Source organism: Anomaloglossus baeobatrachus, chromosome 4, assembly GCF_048569485.1.
Source record: "Anomaloglossus baeobatrachus isolate aAnoBae1 chromosome 4, aAnoBae1.hap1, whole genome shotgun sequence".
Lineage (NCBI taxonomy): Eukaryota > Metazoa > Chordata > Amphibia > Anura > Aromobatidae > Anomaloglossus > Anomaloglossus baeobatrachus.
In genome coordinates, this window is record NC_134356.1 from 699,139,540 (window position 1) to 699,157,132 (window position 17,593).

General features: G+C 56.7%; 1 protein-coding gene across 1 annotated transcript; it reads right to left on the minus strand.

Annotated features, from left to right (window-relative positions):
- Nucleotides 1-454: 454 nt before the first annotated feature.
- SPAG7 (sperm associated antigen 7) lies at nucleotides 455-16,527 on the minus strand. Its single transcript, XM_075343271.1, has 7 exons — nucleotides 16,424-16,527; nucleotides 2,568-2,635; nucleotides 1,583-1,671; nucleotides 1,428-1,512; nucleotides 1,212-1,301; nucleotides 888-1,044; nucleotides 455-800 (listed from the first exon to the last, which is right to left on the minus strand). Exons 1-7 carry the CDS (start codon nucleotides 16,506-16,508, stop codon nucleotides 688-690), a joined length of 687 nt encoding a protein of 228 aa, XP_075199386.1. The 5' UTR covers nucleotides 16,509-16,527; the 3' UTR covers nucleotides 455-687.
- Nucleotides 16,528-17,593: the final 1,066 nt, after the last annotated feature.

Below are 17,593 nucleotides of genomic sequence, written 5' to 3' on the forward strand. Positions count from 1 at the left end.
GGGCTGCGGCGCCTCCAGACCAGTCTCCCGAGGGCTGCGGCGCCTCCAGACCAGTCTCCCGAGGGCTGCGGCGCCTCCAGACCAGTCTCCCGAGGGCTGCGGCGCCTCCAGACCAGTCTACCGAGGGCTGCGGCGCCTCCAGACCAGTCTACCGAGGGCTGCGGCGCCTCCAGACCAGTCTACCGAGGGCTGCGGCGCCTCCAGACCAGTCTACCGAGGGCTGCGGCGCCTCCGGACCAGTCTACCGAGGGCTGCGGCGCCTCCGGACCAGTCTACCGAGGGCTGCGGCGCCTCCGGACCAGTCTGCCAAGGGCTGCGGCGCCTCCGGACCAGTCTCCCGAGGGCTGCGGCGCCTCCGGACCCCTCTGCATCGAGGGGCGGTGATCATGCACAACATCGTCTCTTCATGAAGAACATGACATCTGCAGGAAGTCACCACGCATCACGGCCGCCATCTTTTATAATCTTTTACTTTAAAAAACTCTGCAGAATAACAGCATGACAAAGGATAAAATAAGTCCAAAAGGCGAATAAAACCAGATTAAATAAGAGCCCGTGGCGCCACCATGTGTAATAGTCCGCGGGTGATGGCGCCATCATATGTGTAATAGTCTGCGGGTGATGGCGCCATTAATACAAACGTTAAAAAAAAGAAATCCCCAAATACGCGGAGGAGATGCGGGTGCTTCAGGATTTCTGGGGCGCGGAGTCGCCGTCGTCTAGTTTTGAGCGTTTCTTGGCGCGGATCTCATTCATGGCTTCCTCGATTGATCGCGTGTCGCGCTTATTGGCGACCGGAACTGAGGAGAGAAAAAAAAGAAGAAAAAAGTGGTCACAGCCCCTGAAATCCCTCCCCCCCCACCCCCTCTATATCACCCGTCCTTTACCGCAGCCGTATGCCTTGTTGGCCTGCAGGGTGTGGGCGGCGTCCTTAGCGGCCACCTTCCCGATCAGGTGACTGTATTTGTCTTTGTAGTCGCTGTTGGGGTTGACACTTGACGGAGTCTTCATGGCGTCATTCTCGGCCTCTTGCTGCGCCAACTCCTGCCGAAATGCAGAGTATATAATATATACAGATGGCAGACGCGGACTGGTCACCATAGTGACTACAAAATGAAAGCAGTATTCTGATTGGCCTCTAGGTCACATGGCTCAGAATACTCAGCAGACTGCAGTGACCTCTGCTGGTGGCTGCAGGAAGTGCACGCTACCTTCATCCTCCGCTTCTCTTCAGCCTTTGCTGGGTCCCACTCCTCCCCGCGGCGGTACGACTCCAGCTCCTCGTCACAGGGGGCAAACTCCTAAAAATGGAGGAGCGTGAGGTACAAACACCAGGGGAGCCACACTCCACCAGGGAGAGACAACCACCCTACCCCCAGGCCCCCCCCCCCCACAATGGAGACACCCCCCACTAGGAAACCACCCACCTTCTTAAATATCATCACGTATCTGCTCTCCTCATCCTCGCCGAATGAGAAGGAGGTCAGGCCGGCCACCTCCACCACGTCGTGTCTGTGCGGGAGGAGACAGCGGTCAGGACGGGAAACGAGGGCCGGGGCGAGAAAGGGGCGACGATACTCACAGAATACTGCGCTCAATCTTACTCATCGGCTGGAACTTCTTCTTCGTCTGAGAGCTGTCCTGAATGAAGTCCGACACCGCCATCTCCATCTACAGAACAAGAGTCACCCGTCAGGGGGCGGAGCTAACAACACCCAACAATCTAGGTCTAGCACCCTGCAGGGGGCGGGGTCACAGCTCCCTTCTCTCTGTATCACCCTGCAGGGGGCGGGGTCACAGCTCCCTTCTCTCTGTATCACCCTGCAGGGGGCGGGGTCACCGCTCCCTTCTCTCTGTATCACCCTGGAGGGGGCGGGGTCACAGCTCCCTTCTCTCTGTATCACCCTGCAGGGGGCGGGGTCACAGCTCCCTTCTCTCTGTATATCTCCGCGCAGGAGGCGAGGTCACAGCTCCCTTCTCTCTGTATCACCCTGCAGGGGGCGGGGTCACAGCCCCCCTTCTCTCTGCATCACCCTGCAGGGGGCAGGGTCACAGCCCCCCTTCTCTCTGCATCACCCTGCAGGTGCGGGGTCACAGCTCTCTTCTCTCTGAATCACCCTGCAGGAGGCGAGGTCACAGCTCCCTTCTCTCTGTATCACCCTGCAGGGGGCAGGGTCACAGCCCCCCTTCTCTATGTATCACCCTGCAGGGGGCAGGGTCACAGCCCCCCTTCTCTCTGTATCACCCTGCAGGGGGCAGGGTCACAGCCCCCCTTCTCTCTGTATCACCCTGCAGGGGGCAGGGTCACAGCCCCCCTTCTCTCTGCATCACCCTGCAGGTGCGGGGTCACAGCTCTCTTCTCTCTGAATCACCCTGCAGGAGGCGGGGTCACAGCTCCCTTCTCTCTGTATATCTCCGCGCAGGAGGCGAGGTCACAGCTCCCTTCTCTCTGTATCACCCTGCAGGGGGAAGGGTCACAGCCCCCTTCTCTCTGCATCACCCTGCAGGGGGCGGGGTCACAGGTCCCTTCTCTCTGCATCACCCTGGGAGGGCGGGGCATCTCGCACCTTTTTTCGGAACTCCACTTTCTGCCTCTTTTCGTGCTCCTGCATTTTCTTCAGACGAGCCGCTTGTTCTAAAAGAAAATTTAAAAAAAAAAAAAAAAAAAAAAAAGATTCAATTGAATATAAAATAATTGACATTAGTGATCACCAATGATGGGCTCGGACTCGCCCCGTATGTCCGCCTGCCAATCATGTAATGCTGGAGATTCTGGAGTAGGGATCGTGCATTACACACATGTAGGCAGGGGTTGCGGCCTTACAGCCGGACCGGCTTCTAGCTAAATAATACACTGTTCTCTAATAATACCGCTAATAGCCACGTACATAACGCGTGAGGCCTGTGATAAGGGAAGCGGAAGTGGATGTCCCACTGATGGTGCATACAGAGGCCGTGGCCGGGCGCCAGGGCAAACTGTGCCTGCTGCGGGAGGACACCAAACACTTCTCTAGACCTCGCTTCCTCCCACTATGCAGGGTGTGGGCTGATGGCAGATAATGGTCCGCGCCTGTTTCCCAGCACCACCCCGTCTTCCACACGGTCCAGTCTGACTAGTAGAGACTCCACATAATCCTCACCCTGACCCTCCTGCCTCCCACCATGGAGAGTCCCAGGAGACAAGTCACCCCACACTTGGGCACTGAGGAGCTCTTTACCTTTCCATTTATGGCTTCTTCTGGCCTCACTGTGCACATTTCAAGAGGCACATGAGGAGGTGGTGTGCTGTGATGCCCAATAATTTCAGAGCAGCCAAGGTCTTAAGAAGGTGATGGTGGGGAACAGCAATTACGGTCTGAAGAGGTGGATGATTATGAGTTACAGTGGCCAAAAAGTCATATCTAGAAGTCAGGAGGACCAGAGTGTGGAAGCGGAAGACGAGGTGGTGGATGATGAAGAGACACAGTGGCCAAAAAGTCATATCTAGAAGTCAGGAGGACCAGAGTGTGGAAGCGGAAGACGAGGTGGTGGATGATTAAGTCACTGACCCAACTGGGAAGGTGCCATGCAGAGCAAGGACAGCAGCTCAGAGGGGGAGGGGTCTGCAGCACCACAGCAAGCAGGACGAGGCAGTGAGTGGGCCAAAGGGAGAAGGCGGACAATGGTTAGGTGCTCTCCAGTCTCAAAAGACAAGAAAACTGTGCTTTGCAACTTGAGCTATAGCAAGTTCAGTAGGGGACAGACCACCACCAGCGTGCTCAGGCACATGACATCCAAGCCACCAACTAGGTGGGCCAAATGCTTGGATCCTCAACAATTCTCTGCGGGTGACCCCATTGCCCATTACCCCATCTTCCTCTGTGCTGGTCAGTCCCCTGTCTGGGACGCAGGCGCATACATTCGCAACACAATCCGTAACCCTGTCCGGTTCCTTGTCCCAGTGCACTGTCCGGCTGTCTATACCCAGGACCTGGAACACAAGTGTGAATACGAGGCCCACTCACCCACAGGCCCAAACACTAAACAGCCATGTGTCCAGACTGCTTGCCCTGGATATGTTGGCCGTTAGGTTTGTGGACACGGATGATTTCCGCGCCCTGATGGCGACGGCCGTCCATTAGTACTTGATCCCCAGCGCTCACTTTCTCCAGAGAAATAATAAATATTATATTATTCGTGTATATATGGCCTTAATTCCTGTAGGGCTAGCTGCAAGAGGGGGGCTAGCTGCAGGAGGGGGGCTAGCTGCAGGAGGGGGGCTAGCTGCAGGAGGGGGGCTAGCTGCAGGAGGGGGGCTAGCATCACCGGCAGATCGGGAATCTTTCTTTCCTTACAGTCCTTGCTGCTGCAGTGTAAATCTGATAGACGTTTTCCCGCCTCCGTGTATGAGCCTATTTATACCGCTGTTTGCTGCCTCTAATGTAACATGTGCCGGCCGTGGGGTAAGGGCTGCTGCCGGCCACACAGAGGCAGAGATAGTGGGGCAGGTGACACTGTGCCCGCTGCATGAGCACAACAGCAATGCTCGAGACCACCCTTACTGCACCACAGAGACAACACTCCTGAAGGACGGACAGTAACAGCGGCTTGTCCGCTGGATGGTAAGGTTTAAAAAATGACCACAGAATTTACAGAGTCTCCGCCTCTTGCTGCGTGTACATCCGTCTTTGGATCGTTAGCCAGGCCTCGCACCGAGTGCACAGACTCTGCCGGTCTGGGAGTCAGGGTCTTTGTAATATTATACCAGAATTCAATCACAGGCCTCCTCTATGTGTCTTCCAGGGGGTATCGCAGCCCCTCCTCTCTGTGTGTAATACGGGGGGTATCGCAGCCCCTCCTCTCTGTGTGTAATACGGGGGGTATCGCAGCCCCTCCTCTCTGTGTGTAATACGGGGGGTATCGCAGCCCCTCCTCTCTGTGTGTAATACGGGGGGTATCGCAGCCCCTCCTCTCTGTGTGTAATACGGGGGGTATCGCAGCCCCTCCTCTCTGTGTGTAATACGGGGGGAATCGCAGCCCCCTCCTCTCTGTGTGTAATACGGGGGGAATCGCAGCCCCCTCCTCTCTGTGTGTAATACGGGGGGAATCGCAGCCCCTCCTCTCTGTGTGTAATACGGGGGGAATCGCAGCCCCTCCTCTCTGTGTGTAATACGGGGGGAATCGCAGCCCCTCCTCTCTGTGTGTAATACGGGGGGAATCGCAGCCCCTCCTCTCTGTGTGTAATACGGGGGGAATCGCAGCCCCTCCTCTCTGTGTGTAATACGGGGGGAATCGCAGCCCCTCCTCTCTGTGTGTAATACGGGGGGAATCGCAGCCCCTCCTCTCTGTGTGTAATACGGGGGGAATCGCAGCCCCTCCTCTCTGTGTGTAATACGGGGGGAATCGCAGCCCCTCCTCTCTGTGTGTAATACGGGGGGAATCGCAGCCCCTCCTCTCTGTGTGTAATACGGGGGGAATCGCAGCCCCTCCTCTCTGTGTGTAATACGGGGGGAATCGCAGCCCCTCCTCTCTGTGTGTAATACGGGGGGAATCGCAGCCCCTCCTCTCTGTGTGTAATACGGGGGGAATCGCAGCCCCTCCTCTCTGTGTGTAATACGGGGGGAATCGCAGCCCCTCCTCTCTGTGTGTAATACGGGGGGAATCGCAGCCCCTCCTCTCTGTGTGTAATACGGGGGGAATCGCAGCCCCTCCTCTCTGTGTGTAATACGGGGGGAATCGCAGCCCCTCCTCTCTGTGTGTAATACGGGGGGAATCGCAGCCCCTCCTCTCTGTGTGTAATACGGGGGGAATCGCAGCCCCTCCTCTCTGTGTGTAATACGGGGGGAATCGCAGCCTGTGAGGCAAATCCCGGGATATGAAGATGAATTATGACTTCCAGTCATAATCGCTCATCACTCCCTGGCAGTGCCCCCCTCCCTTCTTGTCCTCAATGTCCAGCATCTGTGAAGGTGTCACATCCCATGGCCATCTCCTATGATATGGAAATTAGGTGATGTGGGAACAATGGACACAGGATGACTCCCTGCCGTGACCCTGTGGTAGGAGCTGCTATCTAATTAGCAAGGCTTGGAAGTATCCAGACAGAACGACTCCAGTAAAATATGGTTCATATCTCGCAAGCTATATTTCCGATAAATATGGCAACCATAAAAATGGTGTCTCCGCATGCGGACGATGCTGGCACACCCTTTTTATGGGAGCGGGAGCTTGGGAAATACCCCAGGCGTGATATCAGCCAATGGGGAACTAGTAGACAAGTCATGAAACCTCTCGTTCTGTAGCTAAATTCATAGCTGTCACAATGAGAGCGTCGGCGTCCGCCTACGACGCTCCCAGGCAAAGTTATGGCCCATATTCCATGTTGTGGATTGTCCATAACTCCAGCCAGGGGTGGAGCAGTGCTCCCTCTGAGGTCACGAAGGTAGGAGGGGACCTGGATTTGCCCAGGTTGATAACCCTACTTCGGCCATTTTCCAGGGTTCTTTCGCTGGGGGTCACGTGTAGGAAACATCTGTGGGAGTTCCTGAAAACCTGGTCCACGGCGCCCCCCTGTGGCCAGACGCACAAGGTAACTGCTGGAACTGTGTATGCCTGTTTGTAAACCATGCTTTATCTGTAACTGTACTCTGACCTATGTATATTCTGTAGATTCCCTATTGTATATATTGTAGTTTCTAGTGTGCTTTAGGCTGATTAAATTATATAATTAATCTTGGGCTGTTCTGTTATCTCGATCTTGAATCCCACGTCTGTGTGTTCGGCTAATAGTTACCGTGAAGCGGTTGGTGGCAGCGAGTTGTGCCAAGGATTATTGTGGGGAGGCCAGTGAGATTCGGGGAGGTTTTATATATTCCGCCCGCGGAGGTCGGGGGAATATATACCCTACTCTCACTGGGGACCCTTCAATAATCGGCATAAGTAGTATAGCGGCCTCCTTGCTTATTGTCGGGCAATTCCATAATTGGCCTGACTATAAGAGGGGCGCTAGAGAGCGCGTCACGTGCTCTGTCTGTAGGTCGGGAGGTATAAAGGAGGGGTGACCCCCACTTGTTACCCCCCGATTGTGACGTACTGGTAGCCAGCGCGGGGGATTTCTGAGTGACCCCCCCCGGTGGTTTGTGACATATTGGTGGCATAGCGGTGGGATCGAGATAATAGTGTGTGTGAGTGTGAGACCCATACTCCCAGACACTAAAGACTGCCTGCAGCAGCTGTGGCTGCTGGGGTCTTCAGACTAGCTCAACACTAGAGTGTCAGAGTGCAGATACTGTAAGGTGTGTGGAGGCATCAGGTGTCAGTTCTGTGTCAGTGACCAAAAGTCTGCAAGAATGGCTGAGAGCACCAGGAGCAAAGCCAAAGGAATGGCCGATGCTAAGGCCAGAGACGATGAGGAGGTTGTCCACGAGTCCTCCAGGAGCCAGACGCCAGAGAACAGCTCTGCAGAGGACATCGCACAACCTGGCACTGCTGGACAAAATGAGGAGGAGCTCGCCCAAGGGTCCTCAACGAGCCAGATGCCAGCCCTCCGCTCTGCAATGGACAGTGAATCACCAGGCTCCGCAGCGGGCCGCAGATCACCACGTGCCATTCCACCGAGCCTGGGAGGCTCGGATAGCCTTCTTCAAATGGCTATGGCCCTTCTCCAGGCTGGAGACCAGGAGGGCTACAAGGAACTCCTGGCAGAGCGCAGGGCAGAGCGGCAGGCGGCGCGTGACGCTGAGGCTGCGGAGCGGCAAGCAGCGCGTGAGGCTGCGGAGCGGCAAGCAGCACGTGAAGAGCGACGGCAACAGGCAGACCGTGACCACCAGCTGCAGCTAGCTCAGCTCCGGCCCTCATCAGCCACACGTGACCTTCAAGACACCAAACTTCCAAAGGTCCGTGTTGAGGACTTCCCAGTGCTGGAGAAGGATGGAGACTTGGACTCTTTCCTGACTGCTTTTGAACGGACTTGCTTGCAGCACCATCTGGACAAGGATCAGTGGGCCAAATACCTGACCCCCCGTCTAAGGGGTAAGGCCCTGGATATCCTTGGGGACTTGCCTGCTGAGGCAGATCAGGGCTACGACGCCATCAAGCGGGCCCTGATCCAACAGTACAACCTCACTCCGGAGTCCTACCGCAAGAAGTTCCGGACCCTGCAAAAGGGGCCAAAGGACTCCTGGGCTGACCACCGGCGGGCACTTGCCCGAGCTGCCGACCACTGGACCCAAGGCCTGCAGCTTTCCACCGGACCGGAGATCCTGGACTTGTTCATCACGGAGCAACTCTTGTGGAACTGCCCTGAGGATCTCCGCCAGTTCATCCGAGACCAGAAGCCAAAGGGATCCACGGCTACAGCTGCCCTGGCCGATGACTACACCAACAATCGGGCTCCTGAGGCCAGGAGAGCAGCCACCAGCAGCACCTGGAGAGGGGGTAAGATGAATTCTACGACTGCCCCACCTGCCCCTAGACTGCAGGGGGTGTCCCCCTCAACTCCCCTCTCCAGGCCCGTGGCAGAACCAAGACGGTGCCACCAGTGCAACCTACCTGGACACTTCAAGGCCATGTGCCCTCAGCGTCCCAAGGCCCCGGCTCCGTCCCAAGGGCCGCCCAAGGTGTATTGTGTGGGTGGGGGTGGTGGTAGGTCCCTGGACAGCTTCCAACCTGTCACCGTCGGCCGGTCTGTGACCATAGGACTGCGAGACAGCGCCTCGGAGGTGACTCTGGTGCGGCCTGACATGGTGTCCCCCCAAGACTTGATCCCGGGAAAAACCCTCGCTGTCTCCGGGATTGGAGGCATTGACCCGGCGCTGCCTGTTGCTGACATTTATGTGGACTGGGGCGCAGGGCGAGGGGTGAGGGAGGTGGGGGTAACTGATCGGATCCCTGCAAACGTGCTACTTGGGACAGATTTGGGGCAGATAACCTCCCAGTTTGGGCCCCCCCCAAGGGCTGAACCTTCAGCCCGTACTGACATGACTCCTAACAATGTTAATGTGTTATCTATGAATGATGTAAGGGAGGAGGGAGTGAACTCTGATATTTCTGCTTGCATAGACACACACTCAGCTGCAGCTGTGACAGGGGAGGGGGTCAGAGAAAGGTGTGACAATGCCTCTACAAGTAATCAGCCTGTGAGCTGGGATCTGTTGCCCTCTGCAGGGATAAGCAGAGAGCAGGGTGCTGCAGGGGGAGGACCAGTGTGTGGGGTGGGGGCTACCACAGCAAATGTGGGGTCCCCAGAGATTTCACAGCGGGGTTCTGTTGCTGCAGGAGGGGAACAGGCAGGTGAGATTGGGGCCGGTCCAGGAGCGGAAGTGCTCCCAGGTAAGATCTCGGTGCATGGTTCCCCCACAACCGGGGTGTCAGGAAGCCAGGTAGGTCTGCCTGAACCGGCGACTTGGTCAGGAACGGAGGAGGAGCAGGCACGACCCACGGGCGCAGCGGCTGTGGCCGCTGTCACCCGCAGTGGGAGTGCTGGAAGCCAAGGGGCCTCCCGGAGGTCCGATAGCTCTTCCCCTTCTGACCAAGTGGCAGCCGAGTCAGGTGGAGGCCAGGACCCAGGTCCCGGGGTACTGACCGAAGATGTGACAGTCTCGTCGATTCTGGCCACATCTAGTCAGGGGTTTCAGGCAGCGTTAGAAGCTGACGACAGCCTGAAAGCTCTTAAGGAGCAGGCGGCACAGCCTCCCTCGGACTCGGACCCGGAGCGAGTGGTCTGGGACCAAGGACGGCTGTACCGGGCCACGGTCCAGCAGGGTTCACCGGAGGCGTGGCCCAGGGACCGACAGTTGGTGGTACCCTATCCGTTCCGGACGGAGTTGTTGCGGATCGCACATGAGATTCCGATGGCCGGACACCTAGGGATCGCTAAGACCAAGGCCAGGTTAAACCAGCATTTCTACTGGCCAAAAATGGGGGCCGATGTGGCTGCCTACTGCCGTTCGTGTGAAACCTGTCAGAGAGTGGGGAAGGCGGGGCCACGCCCCAAAGCCCCACTGGTATCTCTGCCCATCATCGATGAGCCTTTCAGGAGGGTGGCTGTGGATCTGGTCGGCCCGCTGGCCATCCCCAGCAGCTCCGGGAAACGCTTCATACTGACGGTAGTGGACTATGCCACCCGGTACCCAGAAGCAGTGGCCTTGTCGTCCATTCGGGCTGACAAGGTGGCCACCGCATTGCTGGAGATTTTCTCCCGAGTGGGTTTTCCCCAGGAAATGCTCACTGACCGGGGGACCCAATTCATGTCCCAGCTGATGGAGGCCCTCTGTAAGCAAGTCCAGGTGCGACATCTGGTGGCCAGCCCGTACCATCCACAGACTAATGGCCTGTGCGAGCGGTTCAATGGCACCTTAAAGCAGATGCTTAAGATGTTGGTCGACTCCCATGGGCGTGACTGGGAGCGGTATCTCCCACACCTGTTATTTGCTTACCGGGAGGTTCCACAGGCCTCAACAGGATTCTCACCGTTTGAGCTCCTGTACGGGCGACGTGTGCGGGGCCCCCTGGCTCTGGTGAAAGAGGCTTGGGAAGGGGATTTGGCCACCCCTGGAGTGTCGGTTATCGAGTATGTCATGCGCTTCCGGGACAAAATGCAGGCCTTGACGCAACTGGTACACGACAATATGGCTCAAGCCCAGGCCGATCAGAAGCGTTGGTACGACCAGAACGCTTGTGAGAGGACCTACCAAGTGGGTCAAAAGGTGTGGGTACTGGTCCCCGTACCACAGGACAAGCTTCAGGCAGCCTGGGAAGGCCCATACCTCGTGTACCAGCAGCTCAACCCTGTGACGTACCTGGTCACCCTGGACCCTGCCCGTGGAAGGCGGAAGCCCTTCCATGTGAACATGATGAAGGCACATCATGAGCGGGAGGCATGTGCGCTCCCCGTGTGCAACCTGCCCGAGGAGGGAGAAGCGGAAACCCTCTTGGATATGCTAGCCCAGGTTAGGGCAGGCGGATCCATTGAGGATGTGGAGGTTGGCCACCAGCTCTTGGAGGACCAACGGTCCCAGCTGTGGGCCACCCTCCTCCCCTTCCGGGGGTTGTTTACCAACCAGCCCGGAAGGACTGACTTGGCTGTCCATCACGTGGACACTGGGGATCATCCCCCGATCCGGCGTTCAGCATATCGGGTCTCCCTGGAGGTGCAGCAACACATGCGCCAGGAGATTGACGAGATGCTGAAGCTGGGGGTGATCCAGGCATCCAACAGCGCTTGGGCCTCGCCTGTAGTCCTCGTCCCTAAGAAGGACCGAACCACTCGGTTCTGCGTGGACTACAGGGGGCTCAATGCTGTCACGGTCGCCGATGCGTACCCAATGCCACGCATCGATGACCTGCTCGATCAGTTGGCCGGGGCTCAGTACCTGACCATCATGGACCTGAGCCGGGGATATTGGCAGATCCCCCTGACTCGCAAGGCCAGGGAACGCTCTGCCTTTATTACCCCATTTGGACTATACGAGTCCACGGTGATGCCATTCGGGATGAGGAATGCCCCTGCCACTTTCCAGCGGATGGTCAACACCCTGCTCAAGGGACTTGAAGGGTACGCGGCCGCGTACCTGGATGACATTGCCGTCTTCAGTCCCACCTGGGAGGACCACCTAGAGCATCTAGCACAGGTGCTCAGGCGGATCCACCGGGCAGGTTTGACCATCAAGCCGGGAAAGTGTCAGCTGGCCATGAGCGAGGTCCAGTACCTCGGTCACCGGGTAGGCGGGAGAACCCTGAAGCCCGAGCCTGAGAAAGTGGAGGCCATCGCATCCTGGCCCACCCCCAGGACCAAGAAGCAGGTGATGTCCTTCTTAGGGACCGCCGGGTACTATAGGAGGTTTGTTCCACGCTATAGTAGCCTGGCAAAGCCCTTGACGGACCTCACCAAGAAGAAGCTGCCCTCTGCAGTCGATTGGACAATGGACTGCGAGACAGCCTTCCAGGCCCTAAAGGACGCCCTGTCCAGCCCGCCCGTGCTACAGGCAGCCGACTTCACGCGGCCGTTTGTAGTACAGACCGACGCCAGTGACTTCGGCCTCGGTGCGGTGCTCAGCCAGGTGGACTCTGCGAGCCAAGAGCACCCAGTCTTGTACCTGAGCAGGAAGCTGTTACCAAGGGAAGTGGCCTATTCCACGATGGAGAAGGAGTGCCTGGCCATAGTGTGGGCCCTGCAGCGTCTGCAACCCTATCTATACGGGCGCCACTTCATCGTGGAGACGGACCACAATCCCCTCAGCTGGTTGCACACCGTCTCTGGGACGAATGGGCGATTGTTGCGATGGAGCCTTGCGCTCCAGCAATACAACTTCACCATTCGCCACAAAAGGGGCCGTGACCACGGTAACGCAGACGGGCTGTCCCGACAAGGAGAGGTCGCGGACGGGCGCACGGGGGAACACCGGAGTGTGCTGCCCCCTAGCGCCCTCAAAAGGGGGGAGGTGTGAGGCAAATCCCGGGATATGAAGATGAATTATGACGTCCAGTCATAATCGCTCATCACTCCCTGGCAGTGCCCCCCTCCCTTCTTGTCCTCAATGTCCAGCATCTGTGAAGGTGTCACATCCCATGGCCATCTCCTATGATATGGAAATTAGGTGATGTGGGAACAATGGACACAGGATGACTCCCTGCCGTGACCCTGTGGTAGGAGCTGCTATCTAATTAGCAAGGCTTGGAAGTATCCAGACAGAACGACTCCAGTAAAATATGGTTCATATCTCGCAAGCTATATTTCCGATAAATATGGCAACCATAAAAATGGTGTCTCCGCATGCGGACGATGCTGGCACACCCTTTTTATGGGAGCGGGAGCTTGGGAAATACCCCAGGCGTGATATCAGCCAATGGGGAACTAGTAGACAAGTCATGAAACCTCTCGTTCTGTAGCTAAATTCATAGCTGTCACAATGAGAGCGTCGGCGTCCGCCTACGACGCTCCCAGGCAAAGTTATGGCCCATATTCCATGTTGTGGATTGTCCATAACTCCAGCCAGGGGTGGAGCAGTGCTCCCTCTGAGGTCACGAAGGTAGGAGGGGACCTGGATTTGCCCAGGTTGATAACCCTACTTCGGCCATTTTCCAGGGTTCTTTCGCTGGGGGTCACGTGTAGGAAACATCTGTGGGAGTTCCTGAAAACCTGGTCCACGGCGCCCCCCTGTGGCCAGACGCACAAGGTAACTGCTGGAACTGTGTATGCCTGTTTGTAAACCATGCTTTATCTGTAACTGTACTCTGACCTATGTATATTCTGTAGATTCCCTATTGTATATATTGTAGTTTCTAGTGTGCTTTAGGCTGATTAAATTATATAATTAATCTTGGGCTGTTCTGTTATCTCGATCTTGAATCCCACGTCTGTGTGTTCGGCTAATAGTTACCGTGAAGCGGTTGGTGGCAGCGAGTTGTGCCAAGGATTATTGTGGGGAGGCCAGTGAGATTCGGGGAGGTTTTATATATTCCGCCCGCGGAGGTCGGGGGAATATATACCCTACTCTCACTGGGGACCCTTCAATAATCGGCATAAGTAGTATAGCAGCCTCCTTGCTTATTGTCGGGCAATTCCATAATTGGCCTGACTATAAGAGGGGCGCTAGAGAGCGCGTCACGTGCTCTGTCTGTCGGTCGGGAGGTATAAAGGAGGGGTGACCCTCACTTGTTACCCCCCGATTGTGACGTACTGGTAGCCAGCGCGGGGGATTTCTGAGTGACCCCCCCCGGTGGTTTGTGACACAGCCCCTCCTCTCTGTGTGTAATACGGGGGGTATCGCAGCCCCTCCTCTCTGTGTGTAATACGGGGGGTATCGCAGCCCCTCCTCTCTGTGTGTAATACGGGGTGGATGGCAGCCCCTCGGCTGTGTGTAATACAGGGGGTATCGCAGCCCCTCGGCTGTGTGTAATACAGGGGGTATCGCAGCCCCTCGGCTGTGTGTAATACAGGGGGTATCGCAGCCCCTCGGCTGTGTGTAATACGGGGGGTATCGCAGCCCCTCGGCTGTGTGTAATACGGGGGGTATCGCAGCCCCTCGGCTGTGTGTAATACGGGGGGTATCGCAGCCCCTCGGCTGTGTGTAATACGGGGGGTATCGCAGCCCCTCGGCTGTGTGTAATACGGGGGGTATCGCAGCCCCTCGGCTGTGTGTAATACGGGGGGTATCGCAGCCCCTCGGCTGTGTGTAATACGGGGGGTATCGCAGCCCCTCGGCTGTGTGTAATACGGGGGGTATCGCAGCCCCTCGGCTGTGTGTAATACGGGGGGTATCGCAGCCCCTCGGCTGTGTGTAATACGGGGGGTATCGCAGCCCCTCGGCTGTGTGTAATACGGGGGGTATCGCAGCCCCTCCTCTGTGTGTAATACGGGGGGTATCGCAGCCCCTCCTCTGTGTGTAATACGGGGGGTATCGCAGCCCCTCCTCTGTGTGTAATACGGGGGGTATCGCAGCCCCTCCTCTCTGTGTGTAATACGGGGGGTATCGCAGCCCCTCCTCTCTGTGTGTAATACGGGGGGTATCGCAGCCCCTCCTCTCTGTGTGTAATACGGGGGGTATCGCAGCCCCTCCTCTGTGTGTAATACAGGGGGTATCGCAGCCCCTCCTCTCTGTGTGTAATACAGGGGGTATCGCAGCCCCTCCTCTGTGTGTAATACAGGGGGTATCGCAGCCCCTCCTCTGTGTGTAATACAGGGGGTATCGCAGCCCCTCCTCTGTGTGTAATACAGGGGGTATCGCAGCCCCTCCTCTGTGTGTAATACAGGGGGTATCGCAGCCCCTCCTCTGTGTGTAATACAGGGGGTATCGCAGCCCCTCCTCTGTGTGTAATACAGGGGGTATCGCAGCCCCTCCTCTGTGTGTAATACAGGGGGTATCGCAGCCCCTCCTCTGTGTGTAATACAGGGGGTATCGCAGCCCCTCCTCTGTGTGTAATACAGGGGGTATCGCAGCCCCTCCTCTGTGTGTAATACAGGGGGTATCGCAGCCCCTCCTCTGTGTGTAATACAGGGGGTATCGCAGCCCCTCCTCTGTGTGTAATACAGGGGGTATCGCAGCCCCTCCTCTGTGTGTAATACAGGGGGTATCGCAGCCCCTCCTCTGTGTGTAATACAGGGGGTATCGCAGCCCCTCCTCTGTGTGTAATACAGGGGGTATCGCAGCCCCTCCTCTGTGTGTAATACAGGGGGTATCGCAGCCCCTCCTCTGTGTGTAATACAGGGGGTATCGCAGCCCCTCCTCTGTGTGTAATACAGGGGGTATCGCAGCCCCTCCTCTGTGTGTAATACAGGGGGTATCGCAGCCCCTCCTCTGTGTGTAATACAGGGGGTATCGCAGCCCCTCCTCTGTGTGTAATACAGGGGGTATCGCAGCCCCTCCTCTGTGTGTAATACAGGGGGTATCGCAGCCCCTCCTCTGTGTGTAATACAGGGGGTATCGCAGCCCCTCCTCTGTGTGTAATACAGGGGGTATCGCAGCCCCTCCTCTGTGTGTAATACAGGGGGTATCGCAGCCCCTCCTCTGTGTGTAATACAGGGGGTATCGCAGCCCCTCCTCTGTGTGTAATACAGGGGGTATCGCAGCCCCTCCTCTGTGTGTAATACAGGGGTATTGCAGCCCCTCTATACAGTGTGGATGGGAGTCCCTCTTTCTTCTATGTATTCGCAGTCCTTGCATTGTCCTCGATCTTTGGGGGGTTCCGTCCTTCATACATTACACAGGAGGAGCGGGTAGAGCTTTATTTCCCTGCTGGTTTCGCGGTCCAGCAGAAGGTGATGAGGACCATGCTCCTCGCGCACACTATGGTGTATTGTTACGGAGTATCACGGACTTCCACTGTTCCCTTTCTCTAGACGAGGATTTTGGCGCTCGCTCTTCAGTCACGATCACTAATGTCCATTCAGTGGCGCTCAGCCAGCGTCACACTGTGACAAATCCACAGCTCTGCTCAATGGTCACTCAGTCACTGCCCTCCCTGAAATGTGTTCTGTCTCTTTAAATCAGATTGACTGACAGAAGCTGCTGCCACTAAAAACACAGAACCTGCGAAGAGGCGGGGGCAAAGAAAATAACTGACATTTATATCTGCAAATCAGATAAAAGGACACGACCTCCATGCACCAATCAGATAGCAGCTGCGCCACAGCCTGCACAGCAGGACAACCAATCAACTCCTATAAGGAAGAAGCGCAGCTCAGCCAGTGGCCAACCTCAGTCCGAGCTCACAACAGCTGCACGAGAGCCCGCCCACACAGGGGCTCGGCCAACCAAAACACAACGGCGACGTGATGTCTCCGCTGATTGGTCACTAGCCTTATAAGTGAGACACGGGCTGACCTATGGGAGAGCAGACATTCGCCGGTTTGATTTCTCGGTACTAATATGAAGTGTCGTGGCTCCGGCGGCGGCGCGCACCTCACGGCCCCGGAGCGGATCACGGCGTGAACGCGCGGACCCACCTCTGGCCTTCCGCCGGCTCTCCTGGTCTCCGACCTGCGGCGGCCGCTCCATGGAGCTCAGAATAGAACCGAGCAGATCCGCCATCTTGGATCCTGTGGCGGGCACGCGCCTGGCTTTATAAGTGCGCGCGTTCTTAAAGGGGTAACTGTACCACCTCGGTCCCCACCTAGGACTTAAAGCGGCAATGCAGCCAAGAGAAGGAAAGGGCAATTTCCTCGTGTACAGATTCACACATCGGCCGATATTTATTTGATTTCATTCATTTATTCATTTACTATTTATTTATATTCACATGTTCAAAAATATTCCTCAGTATTTTCATAGATCAGAGGTCACAGGTCAGAGGTCACAGGTCAGAGGTCACACACAAACATTCCCCAATTCTGTGCCTGGGTGGGGGGATTTTTGGTGGATTGTTATATCCAACCCACAGTTTTTCTATACATGTTACAATGTATACCACAAAAGTCAGTACACCCTACACACGTTACAGGGGCGGGGGGTCCGCCTGTCAGTGCTCAGACCATACACCATACAGTGCAGAGGTTACAGGGGTGGGGGGTCCGCCTGTCAGTGCTCACACCATACACCACACACTGCAGAGGTTACAGGGGTGGAGGGTCTGCCTGTCAGTGCTCAGACCATACACCCCACACTGCAGAGGTTACAGGGGTGGGGGGTCCGCCTGTCAGTGCTCAGACCATACACCACACACTGCAGAGGTTACAGGGGTGGGGGTCCGCCTGTCAGTGCTCAGACCATACACCACACACTGCAGAGGTTACAGGGGTGGGGGGTCCTCCTGTCAATGCTCAGACCATACACCGCACACTGCAGAGGTTACAGGGGTGGGTCGTCCGCCTGTCAATGCTCAGACCATACACCGCACACTGCAGAGGTTACAGGGGTGGAGGGTCCGCCTGTCAGTGCTCAGACCATACACCACACACTGCAGAGGTTACAGGGGTGGGGGGTCCGCCTGTCAGTGCTCAGACCATACACCACACACTGCAGAGGTTACAGGGGTGGGGGGTCCGCCTGTCAGTGCTCAGACCATACACCACACACTACAGAGGTTAAAGGGGTGGGGGGTCCGCCTGTCAGTGCTCAGACCATACACCACACACTGCAGAGGTTACAGGGGTGGGGGTCCGCCCTGTCAATGCTCA

Bases quoted from the DNA above. Each gene is read 5' to 3' on its own strand.
- SPAG7 (XM_075343271.1), bottom strand. From the start codon at position 16,508: ATGGCGGATCTGCTCGGTTCTATTCTGAGCTCCATGGAGCGGCCGCCG. The intron at 1,672-2,567 runs GTGCGAGATGCC...CTTGTTCTGTAG, and splicing joins AAGTGGAGTTCCGAAAAAAG to ATGGAGATGGCGGTGTCGGA. The intron at 801-887 runs GTAAAGGACGGG...TTCTCTCCTCAG, and splicing joins CAACAAGGCATACGGCTGCG to TTCCGGTCGCCAATAAGCGC.